Here is an 18,551-nt window from a genome sequence, read left to right as displayed (position 1 = left end):
TCCGCCTGCCGATGCAGGGAACACGGGTTCGTGCCCCGGTCCGGGAAGATCCCACATGCCGCGGAGCGGCTGGGCCCGTGAGCCATGGCCACTGAGCCTGCGCGTCCGGAGCCTGTGCTCCGCAACAGGAGAGGCCACAACAGTGAGAGGCCCGCGTTCCACAAAAAAAAAAAAAATTTTACTGTTCCTTCTAGTACTGATTAAATTATTTCCAAATAAGTCATTTGAGCTGCTAAATATACAATACAAATCTGATTACTTTGCAATGTGATATTCCCTCAATGGCAGTATCAGCTACCAAAAGAACATCACTGTTGCACAGATTTAAAAGGAGGTAGGATTCTTGTTAAGACTACCGCTGAAATTATTAGAGGTCTTCCAGAATTAGGTTGCTAACCCAAAATTTAATGGAAACGAATACAAACAGTAGTCTACATTAGCAGAACATCACTGCCAATTACTATATCGAACAGTATGAGCCTCTGCCAAAAAGATACAACCTAATTAATTTACAACTCCACTAATTTCAAATTTGTGATATTTATCGCCAGGGCTAGATTAAAGAGCACTTTTATTTAATAAATACTTTCGCAAAAGCAAAAAACAAAATAATTAGATTCATCATTCTCTCCATCATAAAAGAGACTATCCTTTGAAGCTTTCACATCAGAAGAAACTACTTACATTTATTATATGTGTGCACATACACATACACACACACACACACATATCAGTCTTATCTGATCAAGAATGTTTACCTAGCAAAGATGAGCACAAATAAATAATGTCTGTGAATTATTCTATAATTTCATATTTTTCATTAATTTATACAAGCTTTTACATCAAAGAAAATTAATGGATTTTTAGCACACTTATACTGCATTTCCAGCACATAGTTTTACTTTCATTAGCAAAAATATTTACAATCTTTGACTTGCCTGATCAAACTGGGTAACTTCTTGGCCAGAAGGAATCTGTAGTCCCCAAAGTCTATACTTTTTGGCAACACTAGAAAACTGTAGATCTAAAGGAATCTCAGCTATATCAGATCGACTTAGAATTTCACTATTTCCATAGTCAATATATCTCACCAGATACTGGAAAAAAATGAGAGAAATGCTAATACAGAACTTAGATTAAATATCTCCAAAGAAACTACCCATTTGCTGCTTTCTGTTAACTACCTGTAAATCATGATAGCATTTTACCTGAAACTGACAAAATGCATTCAGAAATGAGAGCTCCAGCAATATCCTCAAAATATAGAAAATCCATAGTCCATGAGATCCCGAGGATTTCTATATTTGGTACTAGTTCAACCAGTACCAAACTACTATTTCCAACAGTACCATTTCTCATTTTGATTTTTTTTAAACAATAGTATTTAAATAAAACATAAATCTGTGAAACTTATGACTCTCTCCTATCTCAAATGTTAAAATCAATCAACCTTCAAAATCAATCAACCTTCTTAAATTCAAGTTGGAAACAATAAAATCTGAAAATAAAAGCAAAGTTATGAAACTTTCTTTGATAAACTTAAGCCTACTCTAACTGTTAGATCTTGGAAATGAATCAAATTCACCCTTACCTCCAGCTCTATATCTGTGTGAAAGGTAAAAAAGAAAAATAGTTTATTACAAGGTCAAAAGCCATCTCCTCCTTTAATTTAAAAAAGTTACAGCCAAACCAAAAGCAAACACAAAATATCATCTCCAGTTGTCAAACTGTGGAGAAAAGGTCTATTTCACTAAGATAAACCACTACCCATGACAGTAATAAATCACGAGATTTTTTAAAGATATTTGGAACATTACTCAAGGTGTTTCACCTTACCTTCTTATTACACCAAGAACAATATTTACAAAACATACATATTATAAAATATTTTAAGTCCAGGAAAGTAGACACAGAAAAAAACAGTAAAAGAAACCCTACAGAGATGCTTTTACAGAGCCTGCAATGTGCAATTGCCAGCAAACAGCTACTCAGAATCCTATCTCCACAAATTCCCTTAAAAATCTCCCACAATTTCACAACGTAAAAAACAAAATAGCTAAATGCAAAGAAAATTCATCACATTTAACCAAGGCGTGAGAAAGTGGCAAGCCAATCTTCATTATTAACAATATGCATATCAACTAAGTAAAAGATAACCATAACTTCAGGATCAATCAAATATTCTCTTACTACTCAACCTTAATAGAATGAACTTTTAAGTTACTCAGCAAGAATCAAACATAATTATTAAGAACTGAGGTACAAAGGACCAACTGGTCACCAAAAATAATCACAAATTATGTAACCTATACTTGGATAATCTGGGGTGATTATACAACAACTTAAAATCAGAAGAATATTCCTGAATCTGACTTGTATTTTTTTAAGCAATTCATTTCTTTTGTGTTCTCTACGGGGAAAAATTTATGTTTTAATCAGTTTATAAGTTCATTCAACCATATTTATTACTACTATGAATAAGCAATGAAGAACTAAATAAGCATCAAATTTTGGAACCAAAATAAATATTCCTCAGAGCAAAAAAATTGAACACTTGTTCCTGCCTTTTCATCACTGATTATTTTCAGTACTTTGCATCTGTACCAACATTTATCTTCAGAAAATAATCCTCCATAAATCTACAAAGAGAAAAAGAAAGTAAAATTATTTGGCATTTTAATGAATTTAATGCTAAGTAGATCAGAATAATAATTAGCGTTTATTAAGGACTTACTATACACAAATAAGCATGTATAGATAACAACCCTATGAGGCAGGTACTTTCTTTTCACCATTATGTGCCCAAAGTCATAGTAGGCAGCAGAACCAGGATTCAAATTCAGGCAACTGACTTCAGAGTTCATTATGTTTTTCTGCCTCTCCAAAAAACAGGAGAGAGAAGACGAAAGACATAAAAAGAGAAAACTCAAAAAAAGGCCCAAGCATCAAAGACTTAAAGTCATGCTGTTTTGATGTCTGAAGACATAACTGGTACAATTAATTGTTCTTAAAACACAAACATGCCAAGTACATGCCACTTAAGTCTAATTCTCAACCATGGTAGGATCCCTATGTCCAACCAGACAAGAAAGATTCTTACACTTTTTACTTTATACAGAAAGACTTCAGTGTTATTGTAAATATAAGTAAATAAATTACATTAGATAATATCCTTCATACTGAACCTTCATATATTTTAAATTTATATTTTAATTTAATTATGTTTAATAGAGAACAAAGAGAAAAATTTACATACTTTAAGTCAGTGTCTCAACCTCAGCACTACTGACATTAGAGACAGGATAATTCCTTGGTCAGGGGACGGAGGCTGTCTTCTGTCATATGCGTTGTAGGATGTTTAGCAGCTTCGCCCCCTGGCCTCTATGTACAAGATGCCAATAACACTCCCTCCAGTTGTGACAACCAAAAATGTCTCCACGCATTGCCAAATGTCTCCCGGGGGTGGGAGTGGAAGATACAAAGTAACCCCAGGTTGATAACCACTTTAAATCATACATTCTCAATGGGAGAAATATTATCCCCATGGGAGTAAAAACTGGTTCTTGGAGCATGGAGGAGAATCTTAGATATTACAGTGGTTTGTAGTCCTCCAAAGTTCAACCCTACCTGACAACATAAACAGATATCCAGTGTATCTGTGGTGTTAAAATGTCTTGCAGAGAGGAGACCCATTAGGGGAAAAAATGCCTTAGAAGGGCATAATGAAAAAAAGGTTGAGGAGCATGGCTTTAAGTGATGGAGTATAAAATTAATTTATCACTCTGAACTAGGACAAATTCACAGATTTTAAAGCAAAAGGAATACAGAGGGTGAAATGTAAAAATCCTCAACTCCTCAAAGCAACAAAGTACAAATCAACTTAGACACACAAATGGATAGCTAAGAAAGCAAATGCTACAAAGGACAGGTGTGTTCAATTACCACTTAACTCTGGTTCCCTCAGCTAACACTCAACAACTGAAGGGCAAGAGACAGCACAAGTGGCATGGTACCCTCTTCTAGCCATCTTACTTCATTTTTCAGCAAGCAAACAGGTTTAGTAGCAGAAATACCTGATCATCAACCGTCCTATCCAATTTCAAACCTTGCAAAAGATCACATTACCGTTAGTTACGATTTTGTAATATATACCAATAAAATTAACAATTCAATACAAGGCAAGTGACAGAAATGGTGTATCATTGTAACCCAGTCTAGGTAGGGGTGGGGATACCTCTAGAAATAGAGCTCGAACCCAACCAAACTGAGCAATCTAAGGTCCTTGCCTCTGTTAGTGTGAATAATCACAACCACCATCATAAATACAAATCTATCCCAAACAGGTTTGTCTTGAGAGCACAGTCACAACTATATAGTCATTCCCACTGTGCCTAGTCCCAATCTTCTCTCACGACTCCACAATTCACACCCATGTCCTGACTACATGGTAAGAGGAAGAGAACTACTCAATCACTAAAGAAAATTTACACAGTATAATCCATTCACAGATAATCAGAGGTGGCTAAGTAATCATTTATAATGAGAAGTCTATTACTGACAATAGGTTGAATTTTTTGTAAAGTAAGTAATTTATTTTGCATTCAACAGAGGAAAAACGGATATGTCTTAACTCATAATACTATTAAACACAGTCACAGACTACAAGGATGTTTAAAAAAAACCCTAAAATCTTTACAAATTGCATTATCTTATCCATTCTGATGCTCAGCTCCAAGCTACAATCCTTTCTTCCTTCTAAATTTCTTTTTATACCTTTTTATATATGTCATTGGGGTTTAAAATTATTTTTAAATAAAACTAAATAAAGGCACATTATTAAAAGAAAATCAAAGTATACCCAAAGAGGTAAAGAGTAAGACTTCCTTCCCAATACTCTTCCACTTCCTGAAAATTTTTTGGAATGTTTTTGATCCACAATTGGATGAATCCATGGATGTGGAACCCATGGATATGGAGGGCCAACTGTACAGAACTTCCTACAAATCAATCTAGACAAACAACCTTGAAAACTGGGAAAAAGATCTAAATAGGTACTTCACAAAACAGGATATCCAAATGGGTAATAAAACCTGAAAAGCATGCTTAAGCTTAGTACTCCTCAGGAAAATGAAATTAAAATCACAAAATAACAATACACACCCACCAAAATGGCTAAAATTAGAAAGACTGACAATGAGAAAGGTTGGTGAGGACACTGAGGAACTGGAACTCTCATACTTTGCTGGTAAGGATGCAAACTAGTTCAATACTTTTCCAAACTGATTGGCCAGTACCTACTATAGTGAAACATGCCTACCCCATGACTTGGCAATTTTACTCCTAGGTATATACAAAAAAGAAATAAGTTAAACTATCCATTAGAAGGCTTGTATAAGGATTTCACAGCAGTTTCATTCACAGTAGCCAAAAACTACAAACACTCCAAACGCCCATCAAAGAAGAACAGATAAATTTTGGTATATTTATACAGTGAAACACTGCATAGCTTGAAAAAGAACAAACGCACAATAATATAGATGCACACAATAATATGGATAAATCTCAGAAATTACGTTGAACAAGCCAGACATATACAAAAGAGTACATATTGTATAATTTAAGAACAGGCAAATGAACCTATGGTGATAGAAGCCAGAATAATGATTACCTTTGTCAGGGGACTACTGACCAAGAATTCACTGAGAAGGGGCCTAAGGGAATTTTCTAGGGTGATAAAATTGTATCTTGATCTGGGTGGTGATCACACAGATGCATAGATATGAAAAATTCATCAAGAGATTAAGAGATACACTCTTCACTGTAAGTTATATGTCAATTAAAAAATATATGTACATATATATATTGTCCAACTGTTCTCCATAAGTATGTCTCTTACAAATTTTTATGAATCAGTGTCAAGGGCAAGGATTCTATTTTGTTCACCACTGTATACTTAATGCTTAACACAGTGCCCAGTACCTAGCAGATGGTTCATAAGTATTTTTGAAAAAGTAAACTTATTATGACTGTAGTTTATACAAATTCTAAAAACTTGCCTCTTCCTTTCAAATATATTAAAAATTCCAAAAACTATAAAATCTGAGACACAGGAAAGCTAATAAGATAGAATAATTATACCCAAGAATATGGCTCACCTTCTTTGGATCAAGTTTCCCAAAAACTGAACTGGCATGGGGACAGACTTCAGACAGTGAACAACCAATCTTCATAATATCCTTATTTCTACTGATACTCTAGAAGGAAGAACAGATATAGTATAAGATTCAGTAAAATATTATTTGACAGTGTTATGCAAATGAGGGTTCTACTATGCATAATACTTAAAAGGCTTTGGAGCATTAGAAATTAAATCAATTCTTATGTCATTATTTTTTCATAATTCAAAAAAGTTCTTTGTAAGAAATGGAACTAGGCTATAGAAAATTTTTACTTCTCAATGAGTTCAAATTACTTGGAATTCAAACTAAGATACCAAATATTATTAATATCATATTAAGAGGTAACTTTAAACAATTGTCTCTGGGTTTTACTTTAGCTCTAATTGCTCAAAATAGATACCATATTTTGGTCAAATGACATGGATCTTCTCACATATTTGTTGTTGTGTAAAGGAAACAGATGTAAAAACAATTTCAAAATGTACAGGTTCTCTGTATATAAATACTGTAATCTAGTTAGTAAATTTATTTCTCACAGGGGCATGGGCTAACAATTTTGAAACTACTTTAGGTGTATACTAGGACTGAACAAGTAAGTAAATATGTTCTAGATAATGAAAGCAGGGAGAGAGAAATTACAAATAAGGAAAGAAGGCTAGAATGAACCTGCAGTGTTAGATTACAATTGGAAAGTATCAGTATGAACTCGTGTGTGTGTGTGTGTGTGTATACATACACACATACATATACACAAACACACATATATGTGTGCAAGTGTATACATGTTTGTGTGTGAATATATGCATATATGAAAGAGACGCACAGAGATACAGATGTGTATATGTGTTAGTTATATATTTGTACTTATATAGTATATTTATAAATATATATATAGTTTCTATCTCTGTCCACTGAGAGAGCCTAGAAACAATGACACTCAAGTAGCAATAAGCACACCTAGTGCCCAGATCTTGATTTTTAAACACCATTCTCCAATAAAAGGAACAAGAGTTCTTTGGAGAGTGGTTGAATCCAGGGCTAGGACAGGGAAATAAAAGATGATCCTGGAACATCTGGTGATGCCAAAAAGTAAAGTAATATTCAAAAAAAGAATGGGTGCATTTTAAAGGATACAGTAGCTAATGTAAACAATCTCCTATTGGCCAAAGCTGGAACAATTTAAACAACAAAATAAATGATAGTATGGGATTATAATCCATGGAATAAATACCCATGGATTTATATTAATATAAATAATTGAATAAATAAATACATAAATGCTGGAGAGGAAATAGCTCTTCCTTAAAGAGGAATTCCAATTAATAAATGTAGAAGGAATGAGGAAAATAGAAAACCATCATTAGGCAAAGCCCATAGCAATAAATAAAAAATTCGTGGGTAAAAAGTTTAAGAGAAACAAGATTAGATAGTCTCAATGCATCTCCCTCTAAAACACTTATTACTTACAAAAGGAAACACAGTAACTTTACAATTAAGAAACCCAGCAGTTACCACCTTAACCAAGTGGATCAAGGTTAACATCATCAATAGTGAAATATAACATCATAAATCCCCAATATGACATACTTTCAGTACACATCACTTCTGTAGTATTACTGCCAATCTATTTATGAGAAATCATAAACAAATAAAAACTGACCAGAATTCATTAAAAATGTCAAAATCATGAAAAATAAGTATAAATAAAGGAACTATCAAAGGTTGGAAGAGACTAAGGATACATGACAACTAAATATAATGTGGGATCCTGAATTAGATCCTGGAATAGAAACAAAAAAAAAAAGGCGAGGGGGGACGGGGAACTGGTAGAATTTCAAATAAGGGCTGTAGTTAAGATTTAACAGCATTGTACCAATGTTAATTTCCTGACTTTGACCCTTGTACTTTGGTTATGTAAAATGTTAGCAACAAGGAAAGCTAGGTGAAGGGTATAAAGAAATTAATTTTACAACTTTCCTGTAAGTCTAAAGTTATTTCAAAGTAAACTGTTAAATATATATATATATATATGTTCTTTAAAAATATATCAATAACGTGAAGTCAGAAAGAGAAAAATATTGTATATTAACGCGTATATGTGGAATCTAGAAAAATGGTACAGATGAACTGGTTTGCCAGGCAGAAATAGAGACACAGATGTAGAGAACGTATGGACACCAAGGAGGGAAAGCGGGGGGCGGGGGGGGCGGGGGGGCGGAGGGTGGGATGAACTGGTAGATTGGGATTGACATGTATACACTAATATGTATAAAATAGATAATAAGAACCTACTGTATAAAAAAAGTAAGTTAAATAAAATTCAAAAAAACAAAAAACAAAATATATATATCAATAACATATTCAATAAGACTAGAAAGAACATGATTATCTCTGTAACAAAATAAACTCTGAAAGAGCAGTTCAAATGACATCATGATGAATATAAGTACTGATAAACAGTAAAAATGGGAAGTGAATTTAAACTGACCCCAAGACACACTTGAAGCAGCCTTTGTAAATAAACTCCTGGAATGAGCTCGCTAAAGTTCAAAATACACCAAAGTACTTTACATAATTAGATTTTGTAGGTATATGGACTAGCATAAATGGAAGCTCTTTTTTTTCAAAGGTCAAACACTTAAGATTCCTTCAACTGCCACTCATCAAACTAGGCCTACCAAAATTTCTGAAGTGTTTTCATGTAAATGGCTTAAATGGCAGAAATCCATAGTGGTAGAAAAACAGAGACTATGTGTGAGCAAACCTTCAACTTGACCTGCCTCCACGTGTTTCTAAATCTCTATTTACTCTTCATCTACACCCTATCCCAACCTAAATAAATGTTAAAATTTGCATCTTTTCTCTCCTGCCATATTCTTTCTGTAGGATTACCATTTTATTGTCGCCCTTCCTGTTACACAGGATGTACACAACTGGTGTTAAAAAGTACAATACATTCTACAGCTGAGCACCACTTTCTATAACTGAACAGGCAAAGAAATTATACTGAACATCAGCATCTGGCAGTATTTTTCAGAAAAAAAAAGTGTCTAAAGTGGGTTTAAATTGATTAACACTATTAAAGCACTTCTAATATTTGATATTATATGATTCAATACAGCCATACAATTACATAAAATGTGTTAACATCAAAGAATACAACCAAAATTAAGATAGCAAACAAAGCCTATATAACTTTTTTTTTTTTTTTTTTTTTTTGTGGTACGCGGGCCTCTCACTGTTGCGGCCTCTCCCGTTGCGGAACACAGGCTCCGGACGCACAGGCTCAGCGGCCATGGCCCACGGGCCCAGCCGCTCCGCGGCATGTGGGATCCTCCCGGACCGGGGCACGAACCCGCGTCCCCCGCATCGGCAGGCGGACCCCCAACCACTGCGCCACCAGGGAAGCCCCTATATAACTTTTTTTAACAGAAAATACTCTTGAAACCTGCATGTAACTGCCCATTCTTTTAAAGAAAACCTACTTAAAGCAAAATTAGCAACCTCCAGAAAAATCACACACAGTAAGCCTATCCCCACAAAGTGTACAAAATGCACACTTGAAAAATACAAAATTAAAACAACTGTAAGCAACAGGTGAGCTGCATATTTATAAGAATGTGAAAAGAAGTCCTCCCATTTTTAGCACTGTTGTATAAAGAACTGTCTTTTGATGTGAAATTCATGAATTGTCCTGTTGGGACCACACTTTACAAAAATACCATGTTTTTGAAATGAGATTACAGAGCAAGATAGAGCATCTTAGCAATGTCACCTTACTTAAGTTTTTTTCTTTGATTTTTACTACTTTATCAAAATATATCAAAACTTTATCAAACATCAAAAGATGTTCCTTAGATATGTAGGATTCATTTTTAAAATTCTTGCTTAGAAACAATATACAAAGGAGAAGCATATTTACTCCCAATCACACTCCTGAAAGATGCTTCTCAAGGTTGAGAAGGGTCTTCTCTCTTTTTCTCACTGGTTGTTTTTGGCCTTAGCATGTGCTAAGATGTGAGATTTCAGGTTAGTCGACTGAGCAAACTTCTGATTACAACCGTCGAAGGGGCACATACAGGACGTGGCTCCGGTATGGATTCGCACATGTGTGCACAAACAATTTGCTTCTCGAAAAAAATCATTCCATTCATATGGACGCCTTATCAGTTTTCACTTAATCTTTTCATCCACTTAAGATATTTTTCCTCACTTTTTGAAATATGTTTAAATTTCTACAGGGGCCTCAACTTCATGGTTGAAATCAGAGGTTGGCAAATTATGGGCTCTCCTACCTGTTTTGGTAAATAAAATTTTAATAGATCACAGCTATACATATTTATTTATGTATTGTCTATGGCTGCCTTTGCACTACAATGGCAGCTTTTGTAGAGCTGAACAGTTGCAAAAGAGACCCACAAACCTTAAAATATTTACTATCTAATATTTCACAGAAAAAGTTTGCTGACTCCTGGTGTAAATCATAGTTCCAAATTCAAGCAACAGCTTCACATAAAGGTCAATAAAAATCAAAGTTAGAGCTGCAATGACCAATACAATAGCCAATTCTTACTTGAAATATGGCTAGTCTGATTTAAGTTGTGCTGGAAATCTAAAATATACACTGGATAGGAAAAAAAGGAAAATAAACTATCTTGGTAACATTTGTATTTATTATATTTTGAAATGATATTTTGGATATGCTGAGTTACATAAAATATATTTATTAAAATCAGTTTTGCCCATTTCTTTTTACTTTTTTATGTGTCTACTAAATTTTAAATTACTTATATGGCTGACATTGTATTTCTACCAGACAGTGCTGGTCTGAAAATCTTATTTAAGATAATAAATGTTTTTCCTACACAATGAGCTTAAAAATATCATTTATCATCCAACCTGGAACACTGTTGAGAGGGTCACAGGTGCTATTAATGCAGAGACAATGGGCATTGAACCAGAACATTGTGGGTAACCTTTAGAAAATATGTTCATAAGCAGAGATACAAATTTGCCAAAATTTTTCTATGACTATCACCCTTCTAAAATGTTTTCTATATAGATTTAAGAACACTGAGTTAATCATATGTCTTCTATAACCTTTCTTCTCATAAATCCTATTTCCCACATTGCCAATTCACTCTACCTGTACAAAAAGGAGTTCTCAGGCTGTAGAAGTAGAGAGAAGTGTTATTCCCTTCCCTCCTATATCATGTAGTTCACAAAATTAAAAATTAGTGAGTAATTGTGTACCTCTGAGGGATTCACCTTTTAAATTCTGGAACATAAGCACTTTGGTGCCTTGCTTTGTATTTAAAACTGAGTAAACTTATCTGTCCTGACGCATGCCAATGTAAAATTATAAATGTTCCATTAGTACTTCCAATTATATGATGAGAAAAACACTGTACCTCAAATTCAAAATTAAGCCAATAGAAAAAAATGACTGAAATTTTAAAACTTAGTATCACTTAAGAAACAATCTTATCAGAGACCTCTAGATGGGGCTGTAACTTCAGAAATACAACAGTTTTTCAGCATCTTCAGTAATTTATGCAGCCTAGATGTGTTAAATTGAATGTAATTCTAAAACCACTACAATTTTGCTGTTTTCTTTTTTAACTCAGGGTATTATGAGCATACTACTCATAATTCTGGTATTAAGTTCCAGCTGTAGCCATTTGTCTTCTAATAATGCCCTGTGTTAAATAATGTTCAATAAAAATTAAGCATTGAGAATAACAATGATATATATACATTACAGGGTTTTTATTTTTATTTTTGCTGGGGAGGACCTGGATTAGTGGAGGAAAGGGTGGGAGAGGAAATCAACCAGGCTACTATTTACCTGGGCCCAAAACGTTACTGCATCTTCTACATGACTTCCAATCACATCTTCAACTAAAACCAAATCACAATGCAAAGAAAATTAGAAATTAATCAAGATCATCTAGCTCTTACAACGAAAAATAATTTTTAGTGTCAGTACCTTTACTGTAATGTACTTCTTCATCCATTTGGACAATTCCTGAAAAACTAAAACAATTCAATACTTTGAATTAGGTTCTATTAATCGGTCCATTAACACTGAATAAAGACTAAACCATATAATGTCCGAATTCCTCCAAATACGTTTTGTCCTAAGTTATCAAAATTTAAACTCTATATTAAAAACAACCCCAAAGATATTTTCTTCAATAATTGTTTTCAGTATATTGTATTTTGCAATTTCATCATACGCAATTTCTATCTTTGAAATTATCTCTTTAGCCAAACCTTTACAAATTTACATTGAAGTGTATAATTCATGCACACTTTGATCAGTTAAATAAATACTTCAGAACAATGTGCATACTCTTTTAAAATAATTGATGCCCTCCCCAAACATGAGTAGGACTTCCATAATTTAAACAAAAAGAAACACTACAAACATATGTAAAACAAATGCTTCCGACTGGTATTTAATTTTTAAATAAACATATCTATTTTATTTAAAAGGCATAGTTGTTTCTGCTTTTGAAGATACCCTGCATTTAAAAACTGCAAAATGAATCAAACTTTATACATACCTTCAAAAATAATTTTCATTAAATAATTTGCTTTCCCAACTGCAAAATATTTCAAGATAAATGTCTACAAGTTTATAAATTTATCCTTAAAACACCAGAAGATTGCACTTTACATGCATAAATGTTATTTTTTTAAAGGAAATGGAAAACAATAAAATTTTTTAAAGAAATTTAAGAGTTAACTAAACATCACTACACCAAAGCTCCAAATACTCTCCCAACTATGGGGGGAAAAGTTAACCCTATGGGGGGGCAGGGGGGAAGGTCGTAAAAATTTTTTAAACTTTATTCTTATTTTCGTTACAACTTTAAAAAAAATTTTTCGCATACACTAACACATCTTTAAAAGAAGGATTCTTCCTCAAATACTGGCCAAAAGTAATTTTTAAATTGAGCAAAAACTTGTAAAACCAAGTTGGAATCTGTTCAGGGAAACTATATTTCACTGGAAGACACTGGCTTAAACTTAGTAAAAATGAAAATGTTTACTTTGGAAATCGCACCACACGATCTAAAAAGCCACTGCTAGAATAATGTTTAAATGTTACTTTTAAAGGGGTCAAAAAAGACTTTTCCACATGGTTATGAAGGAAGTGATGCTGCACCCACTTTCTGCAAACCTGGATTACCAAACGGCACTTCCAATTCACATCGAGAGTTTCAAATAAGTTAAGACCAGGTCGCTCCTTAACACCTATTTCAGGAGGGATTTCGAAGCTTAAACGGCACGTAGTTTGCGGGAAGAGAAAATTCCACCCGACAACAGGCCTGCAGGTCCCTGTCTTCACCCAGAACACGCAGGCCTCAGTTATTTGCAGGCCGGCTTCGCCTCCCGGCACCACACTCAGCAACTGGGGTGCCTGTCACCCTCAGAAGTGCGCCGGCGGCTCGGAGACCAAGAAGGCCAGGAAACGGGCCGTGCCCATACTGGTCAGCCCTAAAGACCACCAGAGGTGAAAATACGGTCCCTGAAGCAGCCACCATCGAACCTACGAAAAAGACTCCTACTGACCTCGCACTTTTCGCCAGAGAAGTTCTAGAAAAGTGCCCCCGGCCCACACGCTGGGCCCTCAGCCCTCCGTCTCTAGGCCGTGGCTCGCAGTCAGCTCGCTGTCAGCCGGACGTGACGCAAGTGCAGAGGCTTACCTCGCGTGCCCCGGCCACTCTGGCCCCACACTGCGCTTGCGCGATCTTTGCTGCGCCTTCATACTGCCTCAGGGCGAGCCGGTGCCTCGCTCACGTGACCACCAAGGCCTGGGGGCCCAGGGCGGGGCGTGCTGGCTGAGGCCAGGCAGCTGGCAGGCAGTGCGCGGAGACTGCGCCTGCAAAATTTATGGGCGGGTATTCCCAGCACCTGCGGGCTAACGGCTACTTCTTTAACAAGCTTTCAAATAATGATATAAGGTGGTGGCTTGGATTTTGTGGCCTTTCCTAATTTGTGCGCGGTGATTAAAATTTTAAAGCAGCCAAGTTAGAAGAATTCCGGCATTCTTTTTTACAGGTGGAAAGGAGAAAATGACTCTAGTTAATGAAAATGTGGTTTTCAGATTGGTAGCTTTACAAGCATTTCTCGGTCCAGCCTAGCGTCAGATCCCTCTCTTGTGTTGCAGCGTTTTTCACATTAAGGGGGAAAAACTAATATAGCTTATCTATCCGGTTATAAGCAGATATTACCCTTTGTGGCAAACCGTTCATAACAGTAGAAAATTATCTGCATTCATTTTTTTTTTTTTTTCTGGTACGCGGGCCTCTCACTTTTGTGGCCCCTCCCGTTGCGGAGCACAGGCTCCGGACGCGCAGGCTCAGCGGCCATGGCTCACGGGCCCAGCCGCTCCGCGGCATGTGGGATCTTCCCGGACCGGGGCACGAACACATGTCCCCTGCATCGGCAGGCGGACTCTCAACTACTGCGCCACCAGGGAAGATCCCCATTAATTTTTTTTTTTTTTTTTTTGGCAGTACGCGGGCCTCTCACTGCCGCGGCCTCTCCCGTTGCGGAGCACAGGCTCCGGACGCGCAGGCTCAGCGGCCATGGCTCACCGGGCCCAGCCGCTCCGCTGCATGTGGGATCCTCCCGGACCGGGGCGCGAACCCGCGTCCCCTGCATCGGCAGGCGGACTCTCAACCACTGCGCCACCAGGGAAGCCCCCCTCCATTAATTTTTAACTGCTTGATTGAAGTATAATTAATATACAATAAGCTGCAGGTATTAAAAGTACATATTTAGATGGCTGAACATATTATATACTGTTGCAGTCATCCTCACTGTTAACAAAGATAACAGTCATTTCCTTTACCCCCCCAAAAGTTTCCTCATGCCTTTTTATAGTACTTGGCTCCCCATGTCTACCCCAAAGAACAGATTCTGCTTTCTGTCACCATATGTAAGTTTGCATTTTCTAGAATTGGATGTTAATGAAATCATACAGTATGTCCATTTTCTCTGTTCTCTTTCATTCAGCATAATTATTTTGAGATTCATCCATTTTTTCACATGTATCAATAGTTCGTTGCTCTTTATTGCTAAGTACTATTCCACTGATACCAGCTGTGGGGTTTTAGTAGATACTCTTTATCAGATTGAAGAAATTACCTTCTATTCTTCGTTTGCTGAGAGCTTTTATCATGAATGTATGTTCAATTTTGTCGAATACTCCATCTATTGTGATGATCATGTGGTTCTTTTTTAATTAGTTAATTGATTAGTTAATTAATTAGTTAATATGATGAATTACACTGGCTAATTTTCAAATGTTAAACCAACCTTGCATCCCTTGGATAAAACCCACTTGGTCATGATGTATTATCCTTTTTATATATTCTTACATTAGATTTGCTAAAATGTTAAGAATTTTTGCATCTATGTTCAAGAGGGATATTGGTCTGAAATTTTCTTTTCTTGTAATGTCTTTGTCTGGTTCTGATACAGAGCAAAGTAGATGACCTTCCTTCTGACATATCTTTAGGAAGTCAGTAGCAGCCCAATGCTACATCACAATGCCTATGCCATTCACTTCATCTAATCGTGTAGCCACTGTATCATCTCACATCATCACAAGAAGAAATGTGGCTATAGTACAAGATTGTGAGAGAAAATTTTTATCACATAATTTTTTATAGTATATTGTTATAATTGTTCTATTTTGTTAGTTATTGTTAATCTCTTACTGTGCCGAATTTATACATTAAACTTTATCATAGGTATGTATGTATAGAAAAAATGTAATATTTATAGGGTTTGGTACCATCTACGGTTTCAAGAATCCACTAGGAGTCTTGGAACATATTGACCAGGGATAAGGGGAGACTACTGTATTCTGCTGTCATTTGGCTGAGTGTTCTGTAAATGTCACTAAGATCAAGTTGGTTAATAGTTGTTCAGGTCTTCTATATCCCTACTGACTTTATATCTACATAACCCATTGGTCAGGGAGGCCCTTAGGTCATTAACTCTGACTCAAGCCTGCAGCACCTGAGAAGCATCTAGGGCAAAAAGCAAGAATTATCAGCTTCTAAGTTGATCTATCCCAATTATATATATTTAAGGACTGTAGAAATAAACAAAGAGTGTGGCCAGACCCACTGTACCCACTGAGATGGACTTCGGCCAGGACTTCATTTATCATTGGGCTTCCATAAAACCAGAGGACCATAATGGTGTTTTGGGTCCTTTGGGATCCGTATCAGCTCAGATCCTGTCCAATAGTCCTTGGTTTAAAATCTTAATATTCCTCTTTCTCTACTGCATAGTTACCCTGGTAAATGGTGTTAAATGACTGACCCTTTGGGGAAGCATCAAGGCGATGTTAATCATATATACTTGAGAATCCTTCCTCAAAGGGATCTGGGCTTTCCCTTCCATCAATGGGCTCTAGATCTGAACTGCCTTAGATTCAGAAATTGAGTGAGGAACCATGGTTATACAAGTCAAATAACATCCTAATCAGCCGTGCTTCTATCTTTCCCCTTGGAACATCATGATCTTAACCTTCTTCACCAATCCATGCCTTCGTACCTATTAATTATGTCCATTGGGCCTCTGACAGTTAAGTTCCACAACCTGGCCTTTGACATTTCTGCATCCCATCATCCACACTTATATAAAGGAGCCCAGTATCATGGCAGCATCTTCTACCATCAACTCTACCCTGCAGAGGTTAGCCACTGCCGAACTTCTGTGTTGCCAGTATATTCTTCACCATTACATTTCTTATTGCCTTAGTTACAAGCATCATCTGAGCCTTCCCAAAGAAAACAGTCAAGTGGTAGCTTCTCCAGTTTTAAACAACGAATCCATTCTAACATTGCTGTTTTCTTGAACTTTCTGACCCCCTCCTCAATACTATGCCAAATAACTTCTGGCATTTCTACCATATCTTCCATATGCTATCCTAGCAATGTGTTAGGACCAACTCCAGATACCCTTGCCAGGACATTAAAGCCTGAGTCATGAGTAAGTGCTACTATGTCACTCTTTCCTGTCAAGCCTTATATTCCACTCCCTGATCCAACACCCTCAAGATCTATTCCCAAACATGTTTCCTAGGTTTCTTCCAGTACATTTAGACCAGAACCTGCAGTTCATGCAAATTGTAACCTATCCTCCTATAGGAAGGACTGTATATCTGCTCTAAGGGTATGCTGAGATCTGATCCTAGTTACCAGTTCAGAGTCAATGAGGCATAGCAGGGATGGGTCTTAAGGAGAACAAGTATTATCTTGCAATGCAAGTGCCTCAAATAGTCTTTGCAGTATCTCCAGGCAAGGGCAGACTGCTCTCTAGCAACGTGGAGGAGACTGCTTCGGCCAACTCAAAGGTTCAGGAAAACCTGAGGGTTCAATATTTCTCAGGCTCACCAACACACATGTCCCCATTGCATGTTTCAGGGTTCCTTTTCCTGTAGGCATGCTAACGTTGGTGGAGGAAATGATCAAGGCTGTGCATTCAGTTTCCTTTGCAGCCTTGCCACCTTTACTATTAAATTTGGGCTGGAATGTCAGCACAGATGGCCTACATCCGCATGAGATGAGATTTTTCTTGAAAGGTGCTATTGAGGCACTCTGGTTTCCACAGCATGCCTTAAGTAGCTAACATGAACCTATGCCATTTTCTTTTTTCAAGGTTTCCAAAGCAGTTAACAATGGCTAAAGAACACCTCCATCTTTATAATTTCCGTTAGTCCCATTCCACAGTAATGTCACGGCTACGGTACAACCTAACACTTCACCTTCCACCTGCTATTCACGCAAATCCACTACAGTAACTGTGGTGCATCTACATGCCAGGAGTTATCGCTACCCCACTTATCACCAGCTATGGGTCTTTACTGTCATCTATTCAATGAATATTGCAGTCACAGAATCCCATCCTGAGGGTTTGCTTTTTAAGGCCATTCCTGATACCTGTCATAGGCTGGGTTTACCCCTCACAAAAAAGCAAAGCCTAAGACAAATGTTCAAATACAGGTAAGTATATTTGGGAAGTTATCTGAGGGAACCAGAGGAAGGAGTCAGGGAGGGGAAAAGGGGAAAAGAGAAAGCTAACATAAGGATGTGGGGTTGACCATTGCTATGGGTGACTAGTGCTCAATCCTATTTTCTGAGAAAGATTATGAAAGGCATCTCAGAACTGTCTTCCCAGCAGAAGGAAGGGGAACTATTTATCTATCTATTGGCTTCCACCTCCCATTAGTCAAGTCTGGTCCCAAGGTCATTAACCCACCCGTGTATTTCATACATGTATGATGCAGAAGGGTTCCAGTGGGCATCCCAAGCCACAGTGTCAGAGGATCTTTAGAGAAGA

At 36.7% G+C, this 18,551-nt stretch overlaps 2 protein-coding genes across 2 annotated transcripts in view; both read right to left on the bottom strand.

The window, feature by feature from the left end:
• LOC307191913 (serine/threonine-protein kinase 31-like) overlaps positions 1–1,136 on the bottom strand; it is a gene marked incomplete at its 5' end in the record, with an annotated part of 74,182 nt that extends 73,046 nt beyond the window's left edge. The window contains one exon of the mRNA XM_079932239.1: positions 939–1,136. Within this exon, the coding sequence (XP_079788365.1) occupies positions 939–1,136 (198 nt within the window). The remainder of the gene's footprint in view (positions 1–938) is intronic.
• Positions 1,008–13,856, bottom strand: LOC307191914 (serine/threonine-protein kinase 31-like). The gene is made up of 5 exons (XM_079932240.1): positions 13,761–13,856; positions 12,169–12,215; positions 12,028–12,080; positions 6,156–6,254; positions 1,008–2,639 (listed from the first exon to the last, which is right to left on the bottom strand). Exons 2-5 carry the CDS (start codon positions 12,194–12,196, stop codon positions 2,493–2,495), a joined length of 327 nt encoding a protein of 108 aa, XP_079788366.1. The 5' UTR covers positions 12,197–12,215; positions 13,761–13,856; the 3' UTR covers positions 1,008–2,492.
• Between the last annotated feature and the right edge of the window lie 4,695 nt (positions 13,857–18,551).

The sequence above is a fragment of the Stenella coeruleoalba genome, assembly GCF_951394435.1.
Source record: "Stenella coeruleoalba genome assembly, chromosome: 9".
In the NCBI taxonomy this organism is placed as follows: domain Eukaryota; kingdom Metazoa; phylum Chordata; class Mammalia; order Artiodactyla; family Delphinidae; genus Stenella; species Stenella coeruleoalba.
Note: the sequence above shows the minus strand (reverse complement) of the source record. Positions and strands in the feature narration are given on the sequence as shown.

Bases quoted from the DNA above. Each gene is read 5' to 3' on its own strand.
- LOC307191914 (XM_079932240.1), bottom strand. From the start codon at position 12,196: ATGGATGAAGAAGTACATTACAGTAAAG. The intron at 12,081-12,168 runs GTACTGACACTA...ATTTGGTTTTAG, and splicing joins AGAAGTACATTACAGTAAAG to TTGAAGATGTGATTGGAAGT. The intron at 6,255-12,027 runs GTAAATAGTAGC...TCTTCCTTCTAG, and splicing joins CAGTAACGTTTTGGGCCCAG to AGTATCAGTAGAAATAAGGA.